Source organism: Oratosquilla oratoria, chromosome 7 (assembly GCF_046742065.1).
Source record: "Oratosquilla oratoria isolate Oo_2021 chromosome 7, ASM4674206v1, whole genome shotgun sequence".
Lineage (NCBI taxonomy): Eukaryota > Metazoa > Arthropoda > Malacostraca > Stomatopoda > Squillidae > Oratosquilla > Oratosquilla oratoria.
This window is the reverse complement of record NC_134783.1, coordinates 34,403,210-34,423,139: the sequence shown is the minus strand read 5'-3', so window position 1 is coordinate 34,423,139 and position 19,930 is coordinate 34,403,210. Positions and strand designations below refer to the sequence as shown.

Genomic DNA, 19,930 nt, shown 5'->3' with positions numbered 1-19,930 from the left:
GGGGGTAGGGGGAGAGAGAGAGAGAGGGGGTAGGGGGAGAGAGAGAGAGAGATGGACTGAAAGAGAAACAGACTGACAGACAGAGGACAGAGGGAGAGACAGACAAACAGACAGAGGACAGAGGGAGAGACAGACAAACAGAGAGAGGACAGAGGGAGAGACAGACAGACAGAGAGAGAGAGAGAAAATGCATGAGGCGATGGAGAGAGGGGTTACCAATTCAATGAAGCTGCTTTACTATGGATGTGCTATGTCTTGCTGCAGTGCTTCTGACCCAGTGCAGAGGGCGAGATACAGGGATGACCCATCATACATGACAAGCAAAGATGAGAGGGAGGAAAAGGTAGTGGGTGAGAGTGAGTGGGTATCATTGTATGCCTTTTAATTTTGATACCTCCTTCATATGGGGGAAAAAGCCCTTGGTATATACATATACATATATATATATATATATATATACATATATATATATATATATATATATATATATACATATATATATATATATATTATAATACAGAAAATATAGCTTAAAAACAAATAATTTCTCATAGTTTCTGAAACTGGAAAATTCTGACCCCACAATGTCAACTTTGTGTTATTCCTTCTCTAAAACTGACTCCCCCTCCCAAAAAAAAAAAAATATATATATATATATATATATATATTGTATATTTAGGGTGCAGATTCTCACTAATACACACGGAGTTAAACACGACAGCATTTTGGCACTGGTTAATCTTCTTACTGAGATTTTCAATTTTCCTCACAGTAGGTCTCATTTCAGGAGGGTGGGCAAATACAAGCCTTCCAAATTCTTCCATATTTAATTGACGTTTCGACTTCAGGGAGTCATCTTCAGAGGGAAGCCATAATTCTTCATACATTGGGTTCACGACATGCCAACTGAGTAGACGGTTGTCCCTACATTTACAACAAGGAGCAATTAAACAACACCACCTCCAATACCACCAGGCTTTAATCGATAGGAAGACAATCGTGGATAACACTAGGATAGTTGCACACTGTGCCAAAATCAAGGAACTAAAAATGATTGAAGCCATCCACATTAGGGAGAGAGCTCCAATTATTAATATTCAATGTAATATGATTTCTGCCATCCCGCTATTTAATTCTTCCACGAGATTTGGAGCCCAACAACAGCAACACCCACCTCCTTCCTCTCCCCCTCCCCCTCCTACACCTCACCAACCCCCACATGACCAGCGTGGTGCCCCAGCGAGAAGACCTACCTTACCTGACTCCCCCCCTCTCCCCCTTCCCCTCCAAGACGTAGTGCCCGGCTACGTAGCGGGTCACGAACCATGCACCGTTCCCAAGCGGCCCATATTTAAACCCATGTTGTCTGTACACCATTGTCAATTGTGAATCATGTAGCTTTGAAAATTGTGACTTTTCTCTTGTAACTATTCTGAAGATGACTCCCTGAAGTCGAAACGTCGATTAAATATGGAAGAATTTGGAAGGCTTGTATTTGCCCACCCTCCTGAAATGAGACCTACTGTGAGGAAAATTGAAAATCTCAGTAAGAAGATTAACCAGTGCCAAAATACTGTCGTGTTTAACTCCGTGTGTGTGTATATATATATATATATATATATATATATATATATATATATATATATTATATATATATCTATATATACATCACAAAAACCTTTCCACACCATTTTCCTCTCCTAAACCACACAATTAATTCCCAAATATTCCCTCTGTCCATCCCTCTCCTAATCCTCTCAATAAGTACCATTTCATACACCTTATTGGCTACACATAAGACTGATTCTTTAAAATTAATACATTCATATTTATCCCCTTCTCCTTCGTATAGCAAAACTATACATGCACCCCTCCAGTCCACTTTCTTCCCTTAGACATACATGAAATGGTTGGTGCATGCCTTGGCTGGCTACCTCCTTTATATGGGGGAAAGAGGCCCTTGGTATATAGATACAGACCAGTCATCCCACTATAACTACTTCACTCTTCATTTGATACTCCACATGACAATATTTCAACCCAAGTATCTTACCAGCTTTTATAAAAACACTTGTATACTAATCCATCATCGTTGTGGCTATCCCTTGGAAAGAGTGACAACAACAGCCACAGCCAGCACTTCCTTCTGGAACTGTATGTCTGCACTGCGACTGATCTTTCCAGGCACAAATTGGTCTCATTAGCCACCTTCGCACACACCGATAATAACTCAAAAAGATCCATCTTCCTCAACCACAAGGGACTGCATACTAATACAACACAGGTAATAGTCCAATGTCTTTTCCAACAGATTTATGGGAGAGAAGCCAAGGACCACCAACCCCCTGGGGCTGCAGTTGCCCAGTCTATGAAACTTGAAGACATAGCAATCATTACCTTTTGTCAAACATTCCACATGACATCTACACGATACTTTCATTCTTTCAATGCTAAGTGTCCCTCCTCTTTTGTAATAGCCTTAATTCTCCTCACTCACTATTGTCATTCTCCTTTCATGTAAAAAGAATTATGAGGTAACATACCTTGACCTGCTTCTGTTAGATGACATATGTTAGGAAATTCTGGGCTCATGGGGAAAAAGGCTGGAGACTGAAGTTGATCCATTTCTTCCACAACACCTTCAATAGATTCTGGCTTCCCATCTTCCATTTCTTCTTCCTCATCCTCGTACTCTTCTTCAGCATCTTTTTCATCCTGGTTTTCCTCAAAGATGGCCTTGCTTGCAATAATTGAGAGCTTTGTGTGGATCTTTTTTGAGGCATCAATAAATCCAGCCTTGGGCTTGTTAAGTTCTTTTGGTGCCGTAGCTTTGTGAAGGCCTCTCTTCTTCTTCTTATTTTGCAATTTGGATGTAACAGCTCTCGGACGGGATTTAGCTTGGGGGACTGGGGTGTTATACAAGCGGAAGATGTCGGTGTAAAATTCATCCTGTTCGTCTGCACTATGGCTCTCCAGGCGGCGTTTACTTGGTGGAGTCATGTCACTAGGCACCTTTGGAGAAAAATTGCTATCAATAATTTAGTTTTCCATTTGCATCACAAATTAACCTCAGATAAATATGGAATGTATGTGAATCACAGTAGAGCAAACCTAAAAGATAGGAGTGAATGAGGGGAGATTATAAATGAGTAATATGGAAAATGTGCCCCAAAGGGATGTCCTCTTCTGCTCCATAAATTATATGGAGTGGCTTAAGAAGCGGGGGCCAGAGGTCACTATATAATGAATCAGAGAAAGTAAACCAGCTCCAGCTGCCACTCCCTGCTGTGAAAGCCCAATGTCTTTCTACACTGCCTTCAACCTGAGTAGCGTGGCTAGGAACAAATATATTCACTTCCTCAATGGTCCATACATCATATTCCAAACTACCAGAGATGGGATTTCCCTCAATCCTCTCAATTTTCCACATGAGGGTTTGAGGAGGAAGGGTTGCCATGTAAGTGAAGTGACCCTGCTGTGGATGCACTGTGTCTTACTGCATTGCTTCTGACCCAGGCAGTGGGCAGGAGACAGGGATGACCACCCATGAGGAGCTAAGATGAGTGGGAAACAATGGGTGGTGGGTGGGAGGGGATGCATGTGTGCCTTGGCTGACTACCTCCTTGCTAAAACAAAAGAAAAATATATTAACCTTTTCAGTACTATAAAGTTTTTTGATGTCTGAATACAAATCATCATCATACTGCTGTCCTTCTTCAACTTTACGCTTGCTTGGGCGCCCCACAGGTCTCTTTTGAGACTTGAATCTAATTGCAGTCGAGTACACAGGAGATGGAGCGAGCGGAACTGGAGCATCTTTGCCAAGAATTTCCAAAACCAAGTCCTGGCCCCAAAGCAACTCAGAATCTCCTATCTGGAAAATACAAAGGTAAGAGTGAGAAAACAAATTAGATAAAATATCAAAACAAAAAACATAATAATTGTTGCCCTGAGTTTCACTGACTGGAAACCTACAGCCTCACAGCAGTGGGCAATGATATTTGGGTCCTCCCATATATCTCTCTGAACTAGCTAGTGAGGTTGTTTAATGTGTGTTTAACCTCTTCAATATGAGTCAAATTCTAGTGCAAAGCACTGGATACCTGAGGTGCGATGGTTTAGCATCACAGTACTCACATTATATAATATGAAGTCACTGCTGTATTACTCATTCTCTTACGTTGTGTAATAATAAACACAGAAAATCTGATCAAGCCAGTTCACAGAATTTGGGGGTCACTCAGCAACAACTACAAAATAAACATAATAAGGATGCTGACACTGGCATCCTCATATACCCAATTGCGCTCCATGACACCTACATAGGCATCATTGTATCGAAGAGGTTAAAGGAGGGGAATGATCAAGAATTTTTTTCTTCCCCACCACAGGGGGTTGTCTTGCTGTATTGCTTCTGTCATAGGCAGTGGCTGTGGGGCAAGGATGACCCTTCATCCACATGGAACTAATAGATATACACACATGACTTGCAGTACAGTGGTAGAGTTCCTGCTTGCTACTACGGTGGTTTGGGTTTGAATCCTGACCAAGGCTGAAATAATTTCAGTGTTACTATGCTCCAAGTTGTTACTTCAACTCTCATGGGTGGGGAGTTGAGTGTGTGTGTGTACATGTAAGGTCACAGCATGACCCATAGATCAGTCATATATGAGCTCTGAGCTCTCTTCCGGGAGGGAAACAGCTGTCAATCATAAGTCCAGCACATGATCCATGACCACAGGGAATCACAAAGGAAAAATACCAGACTGGAAAAATGTTGATATTGTACCAATTTATAAAGGAGGAAATAAGGATGACCCAACAAATTTTTGATCAGTTTCTCTTACAAGCATAGTAGCTAAAATTTGTGAAAAAGTTATAAAAAGTAGATGGATAAAACATCTGGAGAACAAGCTCCTAAATCTGAGACAATTCAGATTTAGACAGGGAAGATCATGTACCAATAATTTGATCTGTTTTTACTCAAGACTACTAGACATAATACATGAAAGGATGGATTTGCTGATTGTGCATTCCTAGATCAACAAAAAGCTTTTGATAAAGTCCCTCACAACAAACTATTAAGAAAACTGGAAACCATACAAGGGATACAAGGTAAACTCCTGAAATGGATGGAGGACTTTGCATGGAAGAAAAATGTGAGTAGTGCTCAGAGATAAGAGTTCTACACAGGAAGAGGTAATTAGTGGAGTTCCACAAGAATCAGTATTGGCTCCAATAATGTTTGTTTTTATGTGAATGACATTGACAAAGGTGTGGAATGTTACATGAGCTTTTTTGCTGATGATGCAAAATTGTTAAAGAGAGTACTGAAGCAGACTGTGACTCACTACAGAGAGATCTGAACAGGGACCTGGGAATGGAGTCTGAAGTGGGAAGTGGAATTCAACATTAAGAAATGTAGTATAATAGAGTTTGGAAAAAAAAAAAATGATATCAGGACAATATAAAATTGGTGAAAAAGAAACAACAAAAGTGGGCTCTGAAAAAGACCTGGAAGTGATCATCACACAAGATATGTCCCCTAACAAACATATCAACAAAATTATTGGCAAAATCTATAACTTGCTAAGATCAATAAAAGTGGCTTTTACCTACTTGGATGAAGAAATGGTAAAGAAAATAATAGTCACACTGATAAGGCCTAAATTGGAGTATGCAGCAATACTATGCTCACCCAATACTAAAAAGAATACAAGGAAAATTTAGAGAATCCAGAGTAACTACAAAGATGGCCCCAACACTATCAAAAATGTCATATGAAGAAATAGTGTCAAAACTTGAACTACCAACTCTAGAACAAAGACGATAAAGAGGTGACTTGTTGACCATATATAGAATTATGAGAAGTGTGGAAGTCCTTGATAGAGATGACTTACTAAATTGGGATAAGAAAAACACAAAAGGACAGTTATAAACGAGACCTGAGAGACATATAGAGAGAAAAAAAAAAAAAAAAAAATCCCACACAGAGTGGTGGATGTATGGAACATACTAGATGAAACAATAGCATGTGCATAAACAATACAAGAATTTAAGAGCAAATTAGATATGGCTAGATAGACAAGACAACACAAGCATAGCTCCCCTTCTCATGAGATACAACTAGGTAAATACACACACACATGCAATTTTTAAAGAAGGAAATAAGGAAGACCCAACAAATTTAAGACCGATTTCCCTTACAAGCACAGTAGCTAAAATCTATGAAAAAGTTATAAAAAGTAGATGGATAAAGCATCTGAATGATAACAATATACTGAAGCAGAGACAATTCAGATTTAGACAGGGAAGATCATGTACCAATAATTTGATCTGTTTTTACTCAAGACTACTATAATACAAGAAAGGGATGGATGGGCTGATTGCACTTTCCTAGATCTACAAAAAGCTTTTGATAAAGTCCCTCACAACAAACTATTAAGAAAACTGGAAACCATACAAGGGATACAAGGTAAACTATTGAAATGGATGGAGGACTTTCTGCATGGAAGAAAAATGAGAGTAGTGCTCAGAGATAAGAGTTCTACACAGGAAGAGGTAATTAGTGGAGTTCCACAAGGATCAGTGTTGGCTCCAATAATGTTGGTCATTTATGTGAATGACATGGATGAAGGTGTGGAATGTTACATGAGCTTCTTTGCAGATGATGCAAAATTGTTAAAGAAAGTGAGTACTGAAGTGGACTGTGACTCACTACAGAAAGATCTGAACAGGGTTTGGGAATGGAGTCAGAAGTGGGAAGTGGAATTCAACATTAAGAAATGTAGCATAATAGAATTTGGAAAAAGTAATAAAAATTATATCAGGACAATATAAAATTGGTGAAAAAGGAGTAAAGAAAGCAGGATCTCAAAAGGACCTGGGAGTGATCATCACAAAAAATATGTCCCCTGACAAACATATAAACAAAACTGTAGGAGAAACCTATAAATTGCTAAGATTAGTAAAAGTGGCTTTTACTTACTTGGATGAAGAAATGGTAAAGAAAATACTAGTCACACTGACAAGGTCTAAATTGAAGTATACAGTAACACTATGGTCACCCAGTACAAAAAATATAAAGAAGATTGAGAGAATCCAGAGAGCAACTATGAGGATGGCCCAAACACTATTAAAACTCTCTTATGAAGAAAGATTGTTAAAACTGGAGTTGCTGACTCTGGAACAAAGAAGAGAAAGAGGCGACTTGTTGACCATCTACAGAATTATGAAAGGCATGGAAGTCCTGAATACAGAAGACTTACTAAATTGGGATAAGAGAAACACAAGAGGACATGGAAAGAGGCTAAAAAAGGACAGTTATAGAAGAGACCTGAAAAAGAACAGCTTTCCCCACAGTGTGGTGGATGTATGGAACATATCAGATGAAACAACAGTGCATGCAAAAACAATACAAGAATTTAAGAGCAAACTAGATATGGTGAGATACAAAGATGGGACACCACGTGTATAGCTTCCCTTCCCGAAAGATACAACTAGGTAAATACATTATATATACATATATAAATATATATATTTATATATATATGTATATATATATACATATATGTATATATGTATATATATATATATATATATATATATATATATACATATATATACATAAATACATACATATACCAAGGCTCTCTCCCACTTACAAGGGAGGTAGCCAAAACGGAAAAGGCATAAAAACATTCCCACCCATTCCATCCCTGAATACACTCCACACCCCTCCACCCCCCCTCCCATCTTAGCACCTCCTGGATGACGGGTCATCCCTGCACCTTGTCCACTGCCCTGGGTCAGAAGCAGTGCGCAAGACACAGCACATCCACCCACAGCAAGGCCGCTTCATTAAATTGGCGACCCCCCCTCTCCGTCCCCCCATGCATAAAGGAGAAGACGGGGAGAAATCCCTTCGGGCTGCGTCAAAATTTGCTCACACATACTACCTCACCCCCCATCCCCCCGCCCATTCCACCTCATGCATCACAACATCATCCATATACAACCATATATATATATATATATATATATATATATATATATATTTATTGTTGAGACATTCTGACAGGTTGATGTAAGCGGAATAGGAAACACAGGAGTCTTAGTCTTGAGTTTATTCCTGGTTTCCTATTCCGCTTACATCATATATATATATATATATATACATACCAAAAGCTTTTTCCCCCTTATAAGGGAGGTAGCCAAGTCAAAGGCATGTACCTACTCCCACACATTCCAGTCCTATCCACTACCCTTTCCTCCCTCTCATCTTAACTCTCATGGGTGACAGGTCATCCCTGCATCCTGCCCTGGATCAGAAGCAATGTAGCAAGACACAGTAATCCATAGCAAAGCCGTTTCACTTAATCAGTGACTCCATCTTCTCTGTCATCTCATGCAGAAAAAGAGAACACTGATAGAAATCCCTTTGGTCTGCATCAAAATATCATTCACACATAAGCAACCCTTACCCCCATCCCCCACCCCTTCCTTCTTTGCATAACAGTATCATCTATAAATAGTCACTCTCTATTCATCCCTATCTCTTGCCTCCCTTCCTCTCTTGCTCAATGCCCTCTTCACCCCATCCATCAATTTCATCCTTGGTTGCGCTCTCAAGTTCTTTCCCTCCACCTCTGCCTTCCACGTCTTTTTAACTAATCTTTAATCACTCATTCTTTTTATGTGTCCAAACCATCCCAATCATCTTTCATCAGCCTTATTTACCATCTCATTTTCCACTGCCACTCTTCCTCACCTCCTCATATATATATACATACATACATATACCAAGGCTTTTTCTCCCTTCCAAGGGAGGTAGCCAAAAAGGGAAAGGCATAAAAACACTCCCACCCATTTCATCCCTAAATACACTCCACACCCCTCCCACCCTTCCTCTCATCTGAGCACCTCCTGGATGACGGGTCATCCCTGCACCCTGCCCACCGCCCTGGGTCAGAAGCAGTGTCGCAAGACACAGTACATCCACAGCGAGGCCGCTTCATTTAATCGGCGACACCCCCTCTCCGTCCCCCTTTGCATATAAGGCGAGGACGGGGAGAAATCCCTTCGGGCTGCGTCAAAATTTACTCACACATACTACCCCACCCCCCACTTCCCCGCCCATTCCTCCTCATGCAGTCACAACATCATCCATATACAACCATTCTCCACTCACCTCTGTCTTCCGTCCTCTCCCTTCCTTCCTCAACAGACATTCCCCTCTTCCCCAAAGCCCCCTTCACCCCATCCATCCACCTCATCCTAGGACGTCCCCTCATGTTCACTCCCTCCACATCTGCCTTCCATACCTCTTTTACTAGTCTTTCTTCACTCATTCTTTCCATGTGTCCAAACCATCCTAATATTCTTTCATCAACCCTATCTCCCAAATCCTTTTTCACCCCTGTTCTCCTCCTCACCTCCTCATTTCTCACTCTATCTAGCCTAGTAACCCCCACCATACTTCTCAGATATATATATATATATATATATATGTATATATACATATATATATACACATACACACACACACATATACCAAAAGGCTCTTTCCCCCTTACAAGGTAGAAAAAAAAAGCATAAAATCCACTCCCACCCATTCCATTCCCACATATTTCACTCCCATCCCCTTCCCTCCCTCTTATCTTGGCTCCTCCTGGATGACGGGTCAACCCTGCATCTCGCCCACCGCCCTGGGTCAGAAGCAGTGTTGCAAGACACAGCACATCCACAGCAAGGCCACTCCATTAAATTGGTGGCCCCCTTTCTCTGTCCCCTTGTGCAGAAATGGAGAAGACGAGGAAAAATTCCTTTGGGCTGTGTCAATTTATTTTTCACACATACTTCCTCATCCCTATCCCCCACCCACTCCCCTTATGTATCACAGCATCATCCATACTCAACCATTCTTCTGTCCTCTCCTGTCCTTCCTCAACAGACATTCCCCTCTTTTCCAATGCCCCTTTCACCCTATCCATCCATCTTATCCTTGGTCGCCCCCTCATGTTCACTCCTTTCACCTCTACCTTCCATACCTCCTTTACTAATCTTTCTTCACTCATTCTTTCCATGTGTTCAAACCATCCCAATATAGTTTCATCAACCCTATCTCCCTACTCGCTTTCCAAAACTTTTACTAAGATTAAAGGATTTAAATGATACATCATTCAGACAGTACTTCTTGAACATCATTCCACAATTAAAATACCTCCAATGACCTCCCCCCATTTCCCCTGTTCCTCTTATTCAATCTCGGTCATGTGTATCACCACAATGTACTGGATTAAGGTGTAAGAAACGAAATGTGCTAATAAAGGCTCTGTCCTCACATGGTGTTTACTTTGACAGACATGGTGTTTATTCTTATATCATTCCATAAGCAATAACAGTTTCCCTCAAATGTTAGCATCAATACTATGTTTCTAATTTCACTTGTTCCTGTCATGAAGTATAACTAAAAGAATTGATATTGGCACCTTGGTGAGAGCCTGAAGCCAAAGAACAAGACCTGGCTCCTGACTATGATTGGCATGCAGCTGCAGGGTTAGCAGAGCCAGGCTTAACAGCGACGGCCGCATCTGGCAGCTGCGCCCATCACACACCAATTTTGTCATCTGTGTTGTCAGCACTTCCAGTTCACGGGAAGGGGACACAGTTCTGTAATACAATCAAAATAAAATATATGACAGTAAGATATGTTATTTACATTATACTTATTGCTCATGCAAATTAATGACTTTGGTAAAGAGAGATATAACATTAAAGCTAATTAATTTTCCAAAACAGAAATTGGGATAAATTCTCTAGAGGAAACAAAGATGGAAGACAAATTGAACATATTCAAAGAAAAGTACAAAGAAGGAATTAATATGTAACAAAAAAGAAACAAAAAGAGATTTATATAAAATGTTGGTTCAACAAAAGGTGTACTGAGGCTAGAGCCAGGAGAGACAAAGCCTGGAAAAAATAGAAAAAATATAGAAAAACATCTAAATGGCAAACATATAAAACTTAGGAATGAATATGTGAATATACGCAGGAAAGAAAAAAGAGAATATGAAAGGGATATCATAGACAAATGTAAGGATCAACCTAAACTCTTTTAAAGATATATAAATGACAAACTAAAGGATAAGCAAGAAATAGTGAAACTGCGTGAAGGAGATAAAGAATACATAGATGACACAGAGATCACAGAAGTTATGATCAGACATTTCAGGTCTGTTTTTATAATTGAGAGCTCACAATCTTGAGAAGATGGACAATAAGAAAGATCACACATGATGAAAGAAATAAAGATAATACAAAAAGAAATAGGAGACCAAATAAAAAGCCTAGATGTCAGAAAATCACACGGACCAGATGGAATTGCAAATTGGATACTGAAAGAGTGTACAGACGAACTGACAGACAAACTAAACAAGATAATTGACTTCTCACTCAAAGAGGGAAAGGTACCACAAGATTGGAAAGATGCAAACATAGTACCAATACATAAAGGAGGAAATAGGGAAAATCCTACAAACTTCAGACCAGTATCACTCACAAGCATACATACATATACCAAGGCTTTTTCCCCCTTACAAGGGAGATAGCCAAAAAGAAAAAGGCATAAAATCATTCCCACCCATTCCATCCCTGAATACACTCCACCCTCCCTCACCCTCCACGCTCACAAGCACAGTAGCAAAAATATGCAAAAAGTTCATCAGGAACAAATGGACCAAACACTTGGAAGATAACAAAATAATAAACCCCAAACAATTTGGCTTTAGAAGTGGAAAATCGTGCACTACAAACCTAATCTGCTTTTACTCGAGAATAAATGAGATAATACAAGAAAGGGATGGATGGGCAGATTGTGCCTTCTTGGATTTGCAGAAAGCATTTGACAAAGTACCACACAAAAAATCAATAAGTAAAATTGAAAAATAGGAGGAATTCAAGGCAAACTGTTGGAATGGGTGAAGGATTTCTTAACTGGGAGAAAAATGAGTGGTACTTAACAGTGAATGCCAGAACTATACATGATTTTAAGAACAAACTGGATGTGGAGAGATACGAAAATGGGTCACTACGAGCATAGCTCTCGTCCCGTAAAATACAACTAGGTAAATACAACTTGGTAAATACACAAACAGTTGCAAAAATATGTGAAAGAGTTATCAAAAATAAATGGAAGAGAACAAAATATTAGACCCCAACCAATTTGGATTTAGAAGTGGAAGATCATGTGCTACAAACTTAATATGCTTTTATTCAAGATTGGTAGACATAATACAAGAAAGATGGCTGGGCATATTGTGTCTTCCTGGACCTACAAAAGGGTTTTGACAAAGTACCACACAAAAAAACTACTAAGAAAAATTTAAACAATAGGTGGAATACAAGGAAAATTATTAGAATGGATGAAAAACTTCTTGGAAGGAAGAAAAATGGGAGCGATACTTAGAGAAAAAAACACAAAATGGGTAAATATGATAAGTGGAGTCCCCCAAGGCTCTGTGTTGGCTCCGATAATGTTTGCTATCTATATAAACAACATGGATGAAGGAATTGAATGCTATATAAACTTCTTTGCAGATGATGCGAAACTATTGACAAGAGTGAATACTGAAGAAGATTGCAAATATTTTCAGGAAGACCTGGACAAAGTCTGGAATAGGAGTAAAATGAATGAAGTGAATTTCAACATTAAAAAATGTAGTATAATGGAATTTGGAAAAAGCAAAAATAAAATATCCGGTCAATATAAAATTGGAACAAAAGAAGTTACAAAAGTAAACTCAGAAAGAGACCTAGGAGTAATCATTTCAAATGACATGACATCAGACAAACATGTAAACAAAATAGTTGGAGAAACCTACAACTTAATAAGATCAATGAAAGTGGCCTTTGACTACATGGACAAGGAAATGGTGAAGAGAATACTAATTACACTGATAAGACCAGAATTAGATTATGCAGCATCACCATGGACACCCAGTACAATAAAAACTTAAAAGAAACTAGAAAGAATTCAAAGAGCATTAACAAAGAGAGAGCGACTGGAGGAAGTAGATAGTTTTAGATACTTGGGTGCAAATGTGGCAGGAAAAGGTGGAGTGAAGGTGGAGGTAGAATGTAGATTGAGAGAAGCGAGTAAATGCCTTGGTGGATTAAAGAGTGTAATGAGGAATAGACATTTGGGAATGGATGCTAAGAGGAGACTGTATGAAGGAGTGATTGTGCCAACAGCACTGTATGGGGCAGAAACATGGAACATAAGAGAGGAACAGAGAAGGAGTTTGAATGTGTTTGAGATCAAGTGTCTGAGAAGTATGATGGGGGTTACTAGGCTAGATAGAATAAGAAATGAGGAGGTGAGGAGGAGAACAGGGGTGGACAGGGAGTTGGGAGATAGGGTTGATGAAAGAGTATTTGGATGGTTTGGACACATGGAAAGAATGAGTGAAGAAAGACTAGTAAAAGAGGTATGGAAGGCAGATGTGGAGGGAGTGAACATGAGGGGACGATCCTAGGATGAGGTGGATGAATGGGGTGAAGGGGGCTTTGGGGAAGAGGGGAATGTCTGTTGAGGAAGGACGGGAGAGGACAGAAGACAGAGGTGAATGGAGAATGGTTGTATATGGATGATGTGATGCATGAGGTGGAATGGGCGGGGGGATGGGGGGTGAGGTAGTGTGTGTGAGAAAAAAAATTGACGCAGACCGAAGGGATTTCTCGTCTTCTCCTTTTATGCAATGGGGGGACGGAGAGGGGGGTTCGCCGATTTAATGAAGCGGCCTTGCTGTGGATGTGCTGTGTCTTGCGACACTGCTTCTGACCCAGGGCAGTGGACAAGGTGCAGGGATGACCCGTCATCCAAGAGGTGCTAAGATGGGAGGGGGGGTGGAGGGGTGTGGAGTGTATTTGGAGATGGAATGGGTGGGAGTAATTTCATGCCTTTTCCTTTTTGGCTACCTCCCTTGTAAGGGGGAAAAAGCCTTGGTATATGTATGTATAATTTTTCTTCTTTTATGTATTTATTTTCATGTGTATTTCTTCTTATTATTATATATATGTGTGTGTGTTTATAATACATACAGATAGAGGGAGGTCGCCGATTTAATGAAGCAGCCTTGCTGTGGATGTGCTGTGTCTTGCAACACTGCTTCTGACCCAGGGCAGTGGACAGGGTGCAGGGATGACCCGTCATCCAGGAGATGCTAAGATGAGGGAGGGTGGAGGGGTGTGGAGTGTATTCAGGGATGGAATGGGTGGGAATGATTTTATGCCTTTTCCTTATTAGCTACCTCCCTTGTAAGGGGGAAAAAGCCTTGGTATATGTATGTATGTATTAACAAAGATGGCACCAACACTTAGCAAGTTGACATACATAGAAAGATTGGACAAACTAATCTTATTAACTCAGGAGCAAAGAAGAGAAAGAGGCAATTTGATAACCATAGAATTATGAAAGGGATGGAAATCCTTGATAGGGATGATCTACTTAAATGGGACAGAAGAAATATAAGGGGACACAAGAAGAAACTTAAGGACAGTTACAGAAGAAATCTGGAGAGGGAAAAAAAAAAAAAAAAAAAAAAAAATCTACACAGAGTGATAGATAAATGGAATGAATTGAAAAACAAAACAGTGAGTGCTAAAACTAAACATGACTTTAAGAAAGAACTGGATGCAGAAAGATACAACTGCGGGTCTCTACGAGCATAGCTCTTCTCCCGCAAAATACAACTACGTAAATACACACATAATAACTTACTCAAAGAAGTAAAAATACCAAAGGACTGTAAAAATGTCAATACTGTACCAATATATAAAGGATGAAACAAAGAAGAACCAACAAATTACAGACCAGTCTCCATCACAAGGACTGTAGTCAAAATTTGTGAGAAAATTAAGAGTAGAAGGATAAAATATCTGGAAGAAAACAATATAATAAACCCGAGACAATTTGGATTCAGACAGGGAAGATCATATACCATAAATTAAATCTGATTCTACTCAAGACTAATAGATATAATACAAGAAAGGGATGAATGGGCTGATAGATCTCTTGAAAGATGCAGGGAAAAAAGTTCATATTAAGTTAGCTCAGTTGTACACCCAGTGCTTATTATCAAGAGAGCATTCCTGAATCGTGGTGCAATGCTATAGTGATTTTGCTTCATAAAAAATGAGACCAGAAGGACATTAATTTAATGTCAAGTTTTGGTGTAAGGAAAGTGTCTTGAAATTCACTTTATGTAAGAGTCCATATCACAGATAGGTGGAAAAGTATCCAAGGTAAGGAAACAAAGACAGTATGGCGATTGCCTCTTTAAACACTAAATGCAGCTTTTTTCCTCAACAAAGAACCGTTTTCCAGCTATTTAGACTTTTGCTAATATTCTGCATTTCTTTGTATCTACAAGACACATTTACCTGGTAAATGTTTCAGGTGGACAAATGGAAGTTTTGGGTTGTGTAACGACAACAAGAGCATGGAGGACTTGAAGAAAATGAAGACTTGACACACAGCTTAGCTTCCACTGCAATTTATCCAGCAGAATCAGCTCCATTCGCAGCAATTCTCTAGGAGTGCACTCCATCTCACCAATGGATACCACATCCCAGATGGCTGGAACACACTGAAATACAAACTATGGATTAGTATGGTTATATGCTTTGATTCAAGCTACCACTATTAAAAGGGGAAAGGGACCTTTAGTGTGTACATGTATAAATTCATGCAATCAATATACATTTTACATACAGTCATTTCTCAATCCTTATGAATTTAAGTGTATGTGTATGTTTGTGTGTATTTACCTAGTTGTATTATACGGGAAGAGAGCTATGCTTGTAGTGACCCATCTTTGTATATTTCAGCATCTAGTTTGTTCTTAAATTCTTGTATAGTTTTTGCCTCATTCAATTTGTTCCAAACATCTATCACTGTGTGGGAAACTATTCTTTTTCAGATCTCTTCTATAACTATCCTTTTTCAGTTTCTTTTCATGTCTTCATTTTTCTTTTATCCCACTTTAATAAATCTTCCCTGTCAAGGACTTCCATCCCTTTCATGATTCTGTAAATGGTCGGTAAAACTCCTCTTTCTCTTTGTTCCAAGGTTGGTAGTTCTAGTTTGGACCACCTTTGTTCATATGTCAATTTGGAAAGTGCTGGTGCCATCTTTGTTATTACTCTTTGGATTCTTTCTAATTTCTTTATATTATTTTTTGTGCTGGGTGTCCATAGTGTCACAGTGTACTCCAATTTTGGTCTTATCAGTGTGACTAATATTTTCTTTACCATAAACTCATCCAAGAAGTCAAAGGCCACCTTCATCAATCTTAATAAATTGAAGGTTTCTCTGACTATTTTGTTAATATGCTTGTCTGGTGACATGTCTTTGTTAATAATTACTCCTAGGTCTTTTTCCGAGCTAACTTTTTTATTTCTCTTGTACCAAATTTATATTGCCCTGATATTCTATTTTTACTTTTTCAAAACTCCATTATACTACATTTTTTGATGTTGAAGTTCACTTTCCACTTTTGGCTCCATTCCCAGACTTTATCCAGGTCTCTCTGTAGTGATTCATAGAATTTTTCTGTACTTACTTTCTTTAGTAGTTTTGTGTTATTTGCAAATAAGTTCATATAACATTCTACACCTTTATCCATGTAATTTATATATATAGCAAATATCACTGGATATAATACAGAACCTTGTGGGACTCCATTTATCATTTCTTCCCAGTTTGAGTTTTTGTCTCTAAGTACCACCCTCATTTTTCTCCCGTTCAGGAAATCTTCCATCCATTTCAATAACTTTCCTTGTACACCACCTATTATCTACAGTTTTCTTGTTAGCTTTTTGTGTGGTCCTTTTACAAATGACTTTTGTAAATCTAGGAAAACACAATCAGCCCATACATCCCTTTCTTTCATTATTTCTGCACGTGTGTGCTCGTGTATTTACCTAGTTGTATTTTACAGGAGGAGAGCTATGCTCGTAGTGACCCGCAGTTGTGTCTTTCCACATCCAGTTCTTTCTTAAAATCATGTATAGTTTTAGCACTCACTGTTTCCTCTTTTAATTTGTTCCATGTATCTACTACTCTGTGTGGAAAGCTGTTTTTTTTAATTCAGATCTCTTCTGTAACAGTCTTTCTTAAGTTTCTTCTCGTGTCCTCTTGTATTTCTTCTGTCTCATTTTAGTAGGTCATCCCTATCAAGGATTTCCATCCTTTTCACAATTCTGTAGATGGTTATCAAATTGCCTCTTTCTCTTCTTTGCTCCAGAGTTAATAAGTTTAGTTTGTCCAATCTTTGTTCATATGTCAACTTGCAAAGTGTTGGTGTCATCTTTGTCATTGCTCTCTGATTTTTTTTTTTTTCTTTTTTTTTTTTCCTTGGTACTAGGTGTCCAAAGATGCTGCGTATTCCAATTTTGGTCTTACCAGTGTAACTAGTATCTTCGTTACCATTTCCTCATCCATGTAGTCAAAGGCTACTGTCATTGATCTTATTAAGTTGTAAGTTTCTCCAACTATTTTGTTAACATGTTTGTCTGGAGTCATGTCATTTGAGATAATTACTCCTAGGTCCCTAAGTTTACTTTTGTAATTTCCTTTGCACCAATTTTATATTGACGTGAGATTATATTTTTGCTTTTTCCAAATTCCATCATACTACATTTCTTAATGTTGAAATTCACTTCATTCTTTATACTCCATTTCCAGACTTGTCCAGGTCTTCTTGAAAAGATATGCAATCTTCTTCTGTACTTACTCTCTTCAATAGTTTCGCATCATCTGCAAAGAAGTTCATATAACATTCCACGCCTTCATCCATGTAGTTTATATAAACAGCAAACATTACTGGAGCCAATGCAGAGCCTTGGGGGATTCCGCTTATCATATCTACCCAATTTGAGTTCTTTTCTCTAAGTAATACCCTCATTTTTATTCCGTTCAAAAATATTTCATCCATTCCAATAATCTTCCTTGTATTCCACCTATTGTTTAAATTTTTCTTAGTAGCTTTTTGTGTGGTACGTTGTCAAAAGCCTTTTGTAAGTCCAAGAAGGCACAGTCTGCCCAACCATCTCTTTCTTGTATTATTTCTATTAATCTTGAGTAAAAGCATACTAAGTTTGTAGTACATGATCTTGGTGGATTAAAGAGTGTAATGAGGAATAGATGTTTGGGAATGGATGCTAAGAGGAGACTGTATGAAGGAGTGATTGTGCCAACAGCACTGTATGGGGCAGAAACATGGAACATAAGAGAGGAACAGAGAAGGAGTTTGAATGTGTTTGAGATCAGGTGTCTGAGAAGTATGATAGGGGTTACTAGGCTGGATAGAGTGAGAAATGAGGAAGTGAGGAGGAGAACAGGGGTGGAAAGGGAGTTGGGAGATAGGGTTGATGAAAGAGTATTAGGATGGTTTGGACACATGGAAAGAATGAGTGAAGACTAGTAAAAGAGGTATGGATGGCAGATGTGGAGGGAGTGAACATGAGGGTACGTCCTAGGATGAGATGGATGGATGAGGTGCAGGGGGCTTTGGGGAAGAGGGGAATGTCTGTTGAGGAAGGACGGGAGAGGACAGAATACGGGTGAATGGAGAATGGTTGTGTATGGATGATGTTGTGATGCATGAGGTGGAATGGGTGGGGGGATGGGGGGTGAGGTAGTATGTATGAGCAAAATTTGACGCAGCCTGATGGGATTTCTCCCCGCCTTCTCCTTTTCTACATGGGGGGACAGAGAGGGGGGTCTCCGATTTAATGAAGCGGCCTTGCTAAGGATGTGCTGTGGATGTGCTGTGACTTGCGACACTGCCTCTGACCCAAGGCAGTAGACAAGGTGCAGGGATGACCCGTCATACAAGGTGCTAAGATAAGAGGGAGGGTGGAGGGGAGTGGAGTGTATTTAGGGATGGAATGGGTGGGAATGATTTTATGCCTTTTTCTTTTTGGCTACCACCCTTGTAAGAGGGAAAAAGCCTTGGTATATGTATGTAGTACATGATGTTCCACTTATAAATCCAAATTGCTTGGGGTTTAGTATGTTCTCTTCCAAGTGTTTAATCCATTTATTTCTAATAACTCTTTGGCATATTTTTGTAATTGTGCTTGTGAGGGATACCGGTCTATAGTTTGTTGGATTTTCTTTACCTCCTCCCTTGTACATTAGTACAATATTTGCAATTTTCCAATCTTGTGGTACTTTTCCTTCTTTGAATGAGAAGTCAATTATCTTGTGTATTTTATCTGCAAGTTCATTTATATATTCTTTCAATATCCATGTGTGCATGTGTATTTACCTAGTTGTATTATATGGGAAGGGAAGCTATGTTCATGCTGACCCATCTTTGTATCTCACAACATCTAGTTTGTTAAATTCATGTATGGTGTTTTCACAAACTACTGTTTCATAAATTTGTTCCAGATGTTCACCACTACATGTGGAAAGCTGTTATTTTCTCAGATCTCTTCTACAACTGTCGTTTTTGAGTTTCTTTTCATGTCCCCTAGTTTTCCTTCTATCCCAATTTAGTAAGTCTTCTTTAAGACTTCCATGCCTTTCATGCTTCTGTAAATGGCCAGCAGATCACTTCTTTCTCTTTGTTCCAGGGTTGGTAGTTCCTGTTTAAAGAATCTTTGCTCGTATGTCAGTTTTGAAAATGTTGAGGCCATCTTTGTTGTTATTCTTTGAATTCTATTTTCCTTAAATTCTTTTTTGTACTGGGTGTTCACAGTGTCACTGCATACTCCAATCTTGGTCTTATCAGTGTGACTAATATTTTCTATAACATTTGCTCATCCAAGTAATTAAAAGCCACTTTTATTGATCTTATCAAATTGTAGGTTTCTCCAACTATTTTGTTTACCTGCTTGTCTGGGGACACTTCTTTGGTGA

General features: G+C 39.1%; 1 protein-coding gene across 1 annotated transcript in view; it reads right to left on the bottom strand.

Moving 5' to 3' along the window:
* The window catches only part of LOC143027048 (uncharacterized), a 109,865-nt gene that overhangs the window by 8,754 nt on the left and 81,181 nt on the right, over window positions 1-19,930 (bottom strand). The window contains exons 4-7 of the mRNA XM_076187932.1: window positions 15,442-15,647; window positions 10,491-10,671; window positions 3,653-3,874; window positions 2,544-3,012 (exon numbers count right to left, since the gene is read on the bottom strand). Coding sequence (XP_076044047.1) covers window positions 2,544-3,012; window positions 3,653-3,874; window positions 10,491-10,671; window positions 15,442-15,647 — 1,078 coding nt within the window. The remainder of the gene's footprint in view (window positions 1-2,543; window positions 3,013-3,652; window positions 3,875-10,490; window positions 10,672-15,441; window positions 15,648-19,930) is intronic.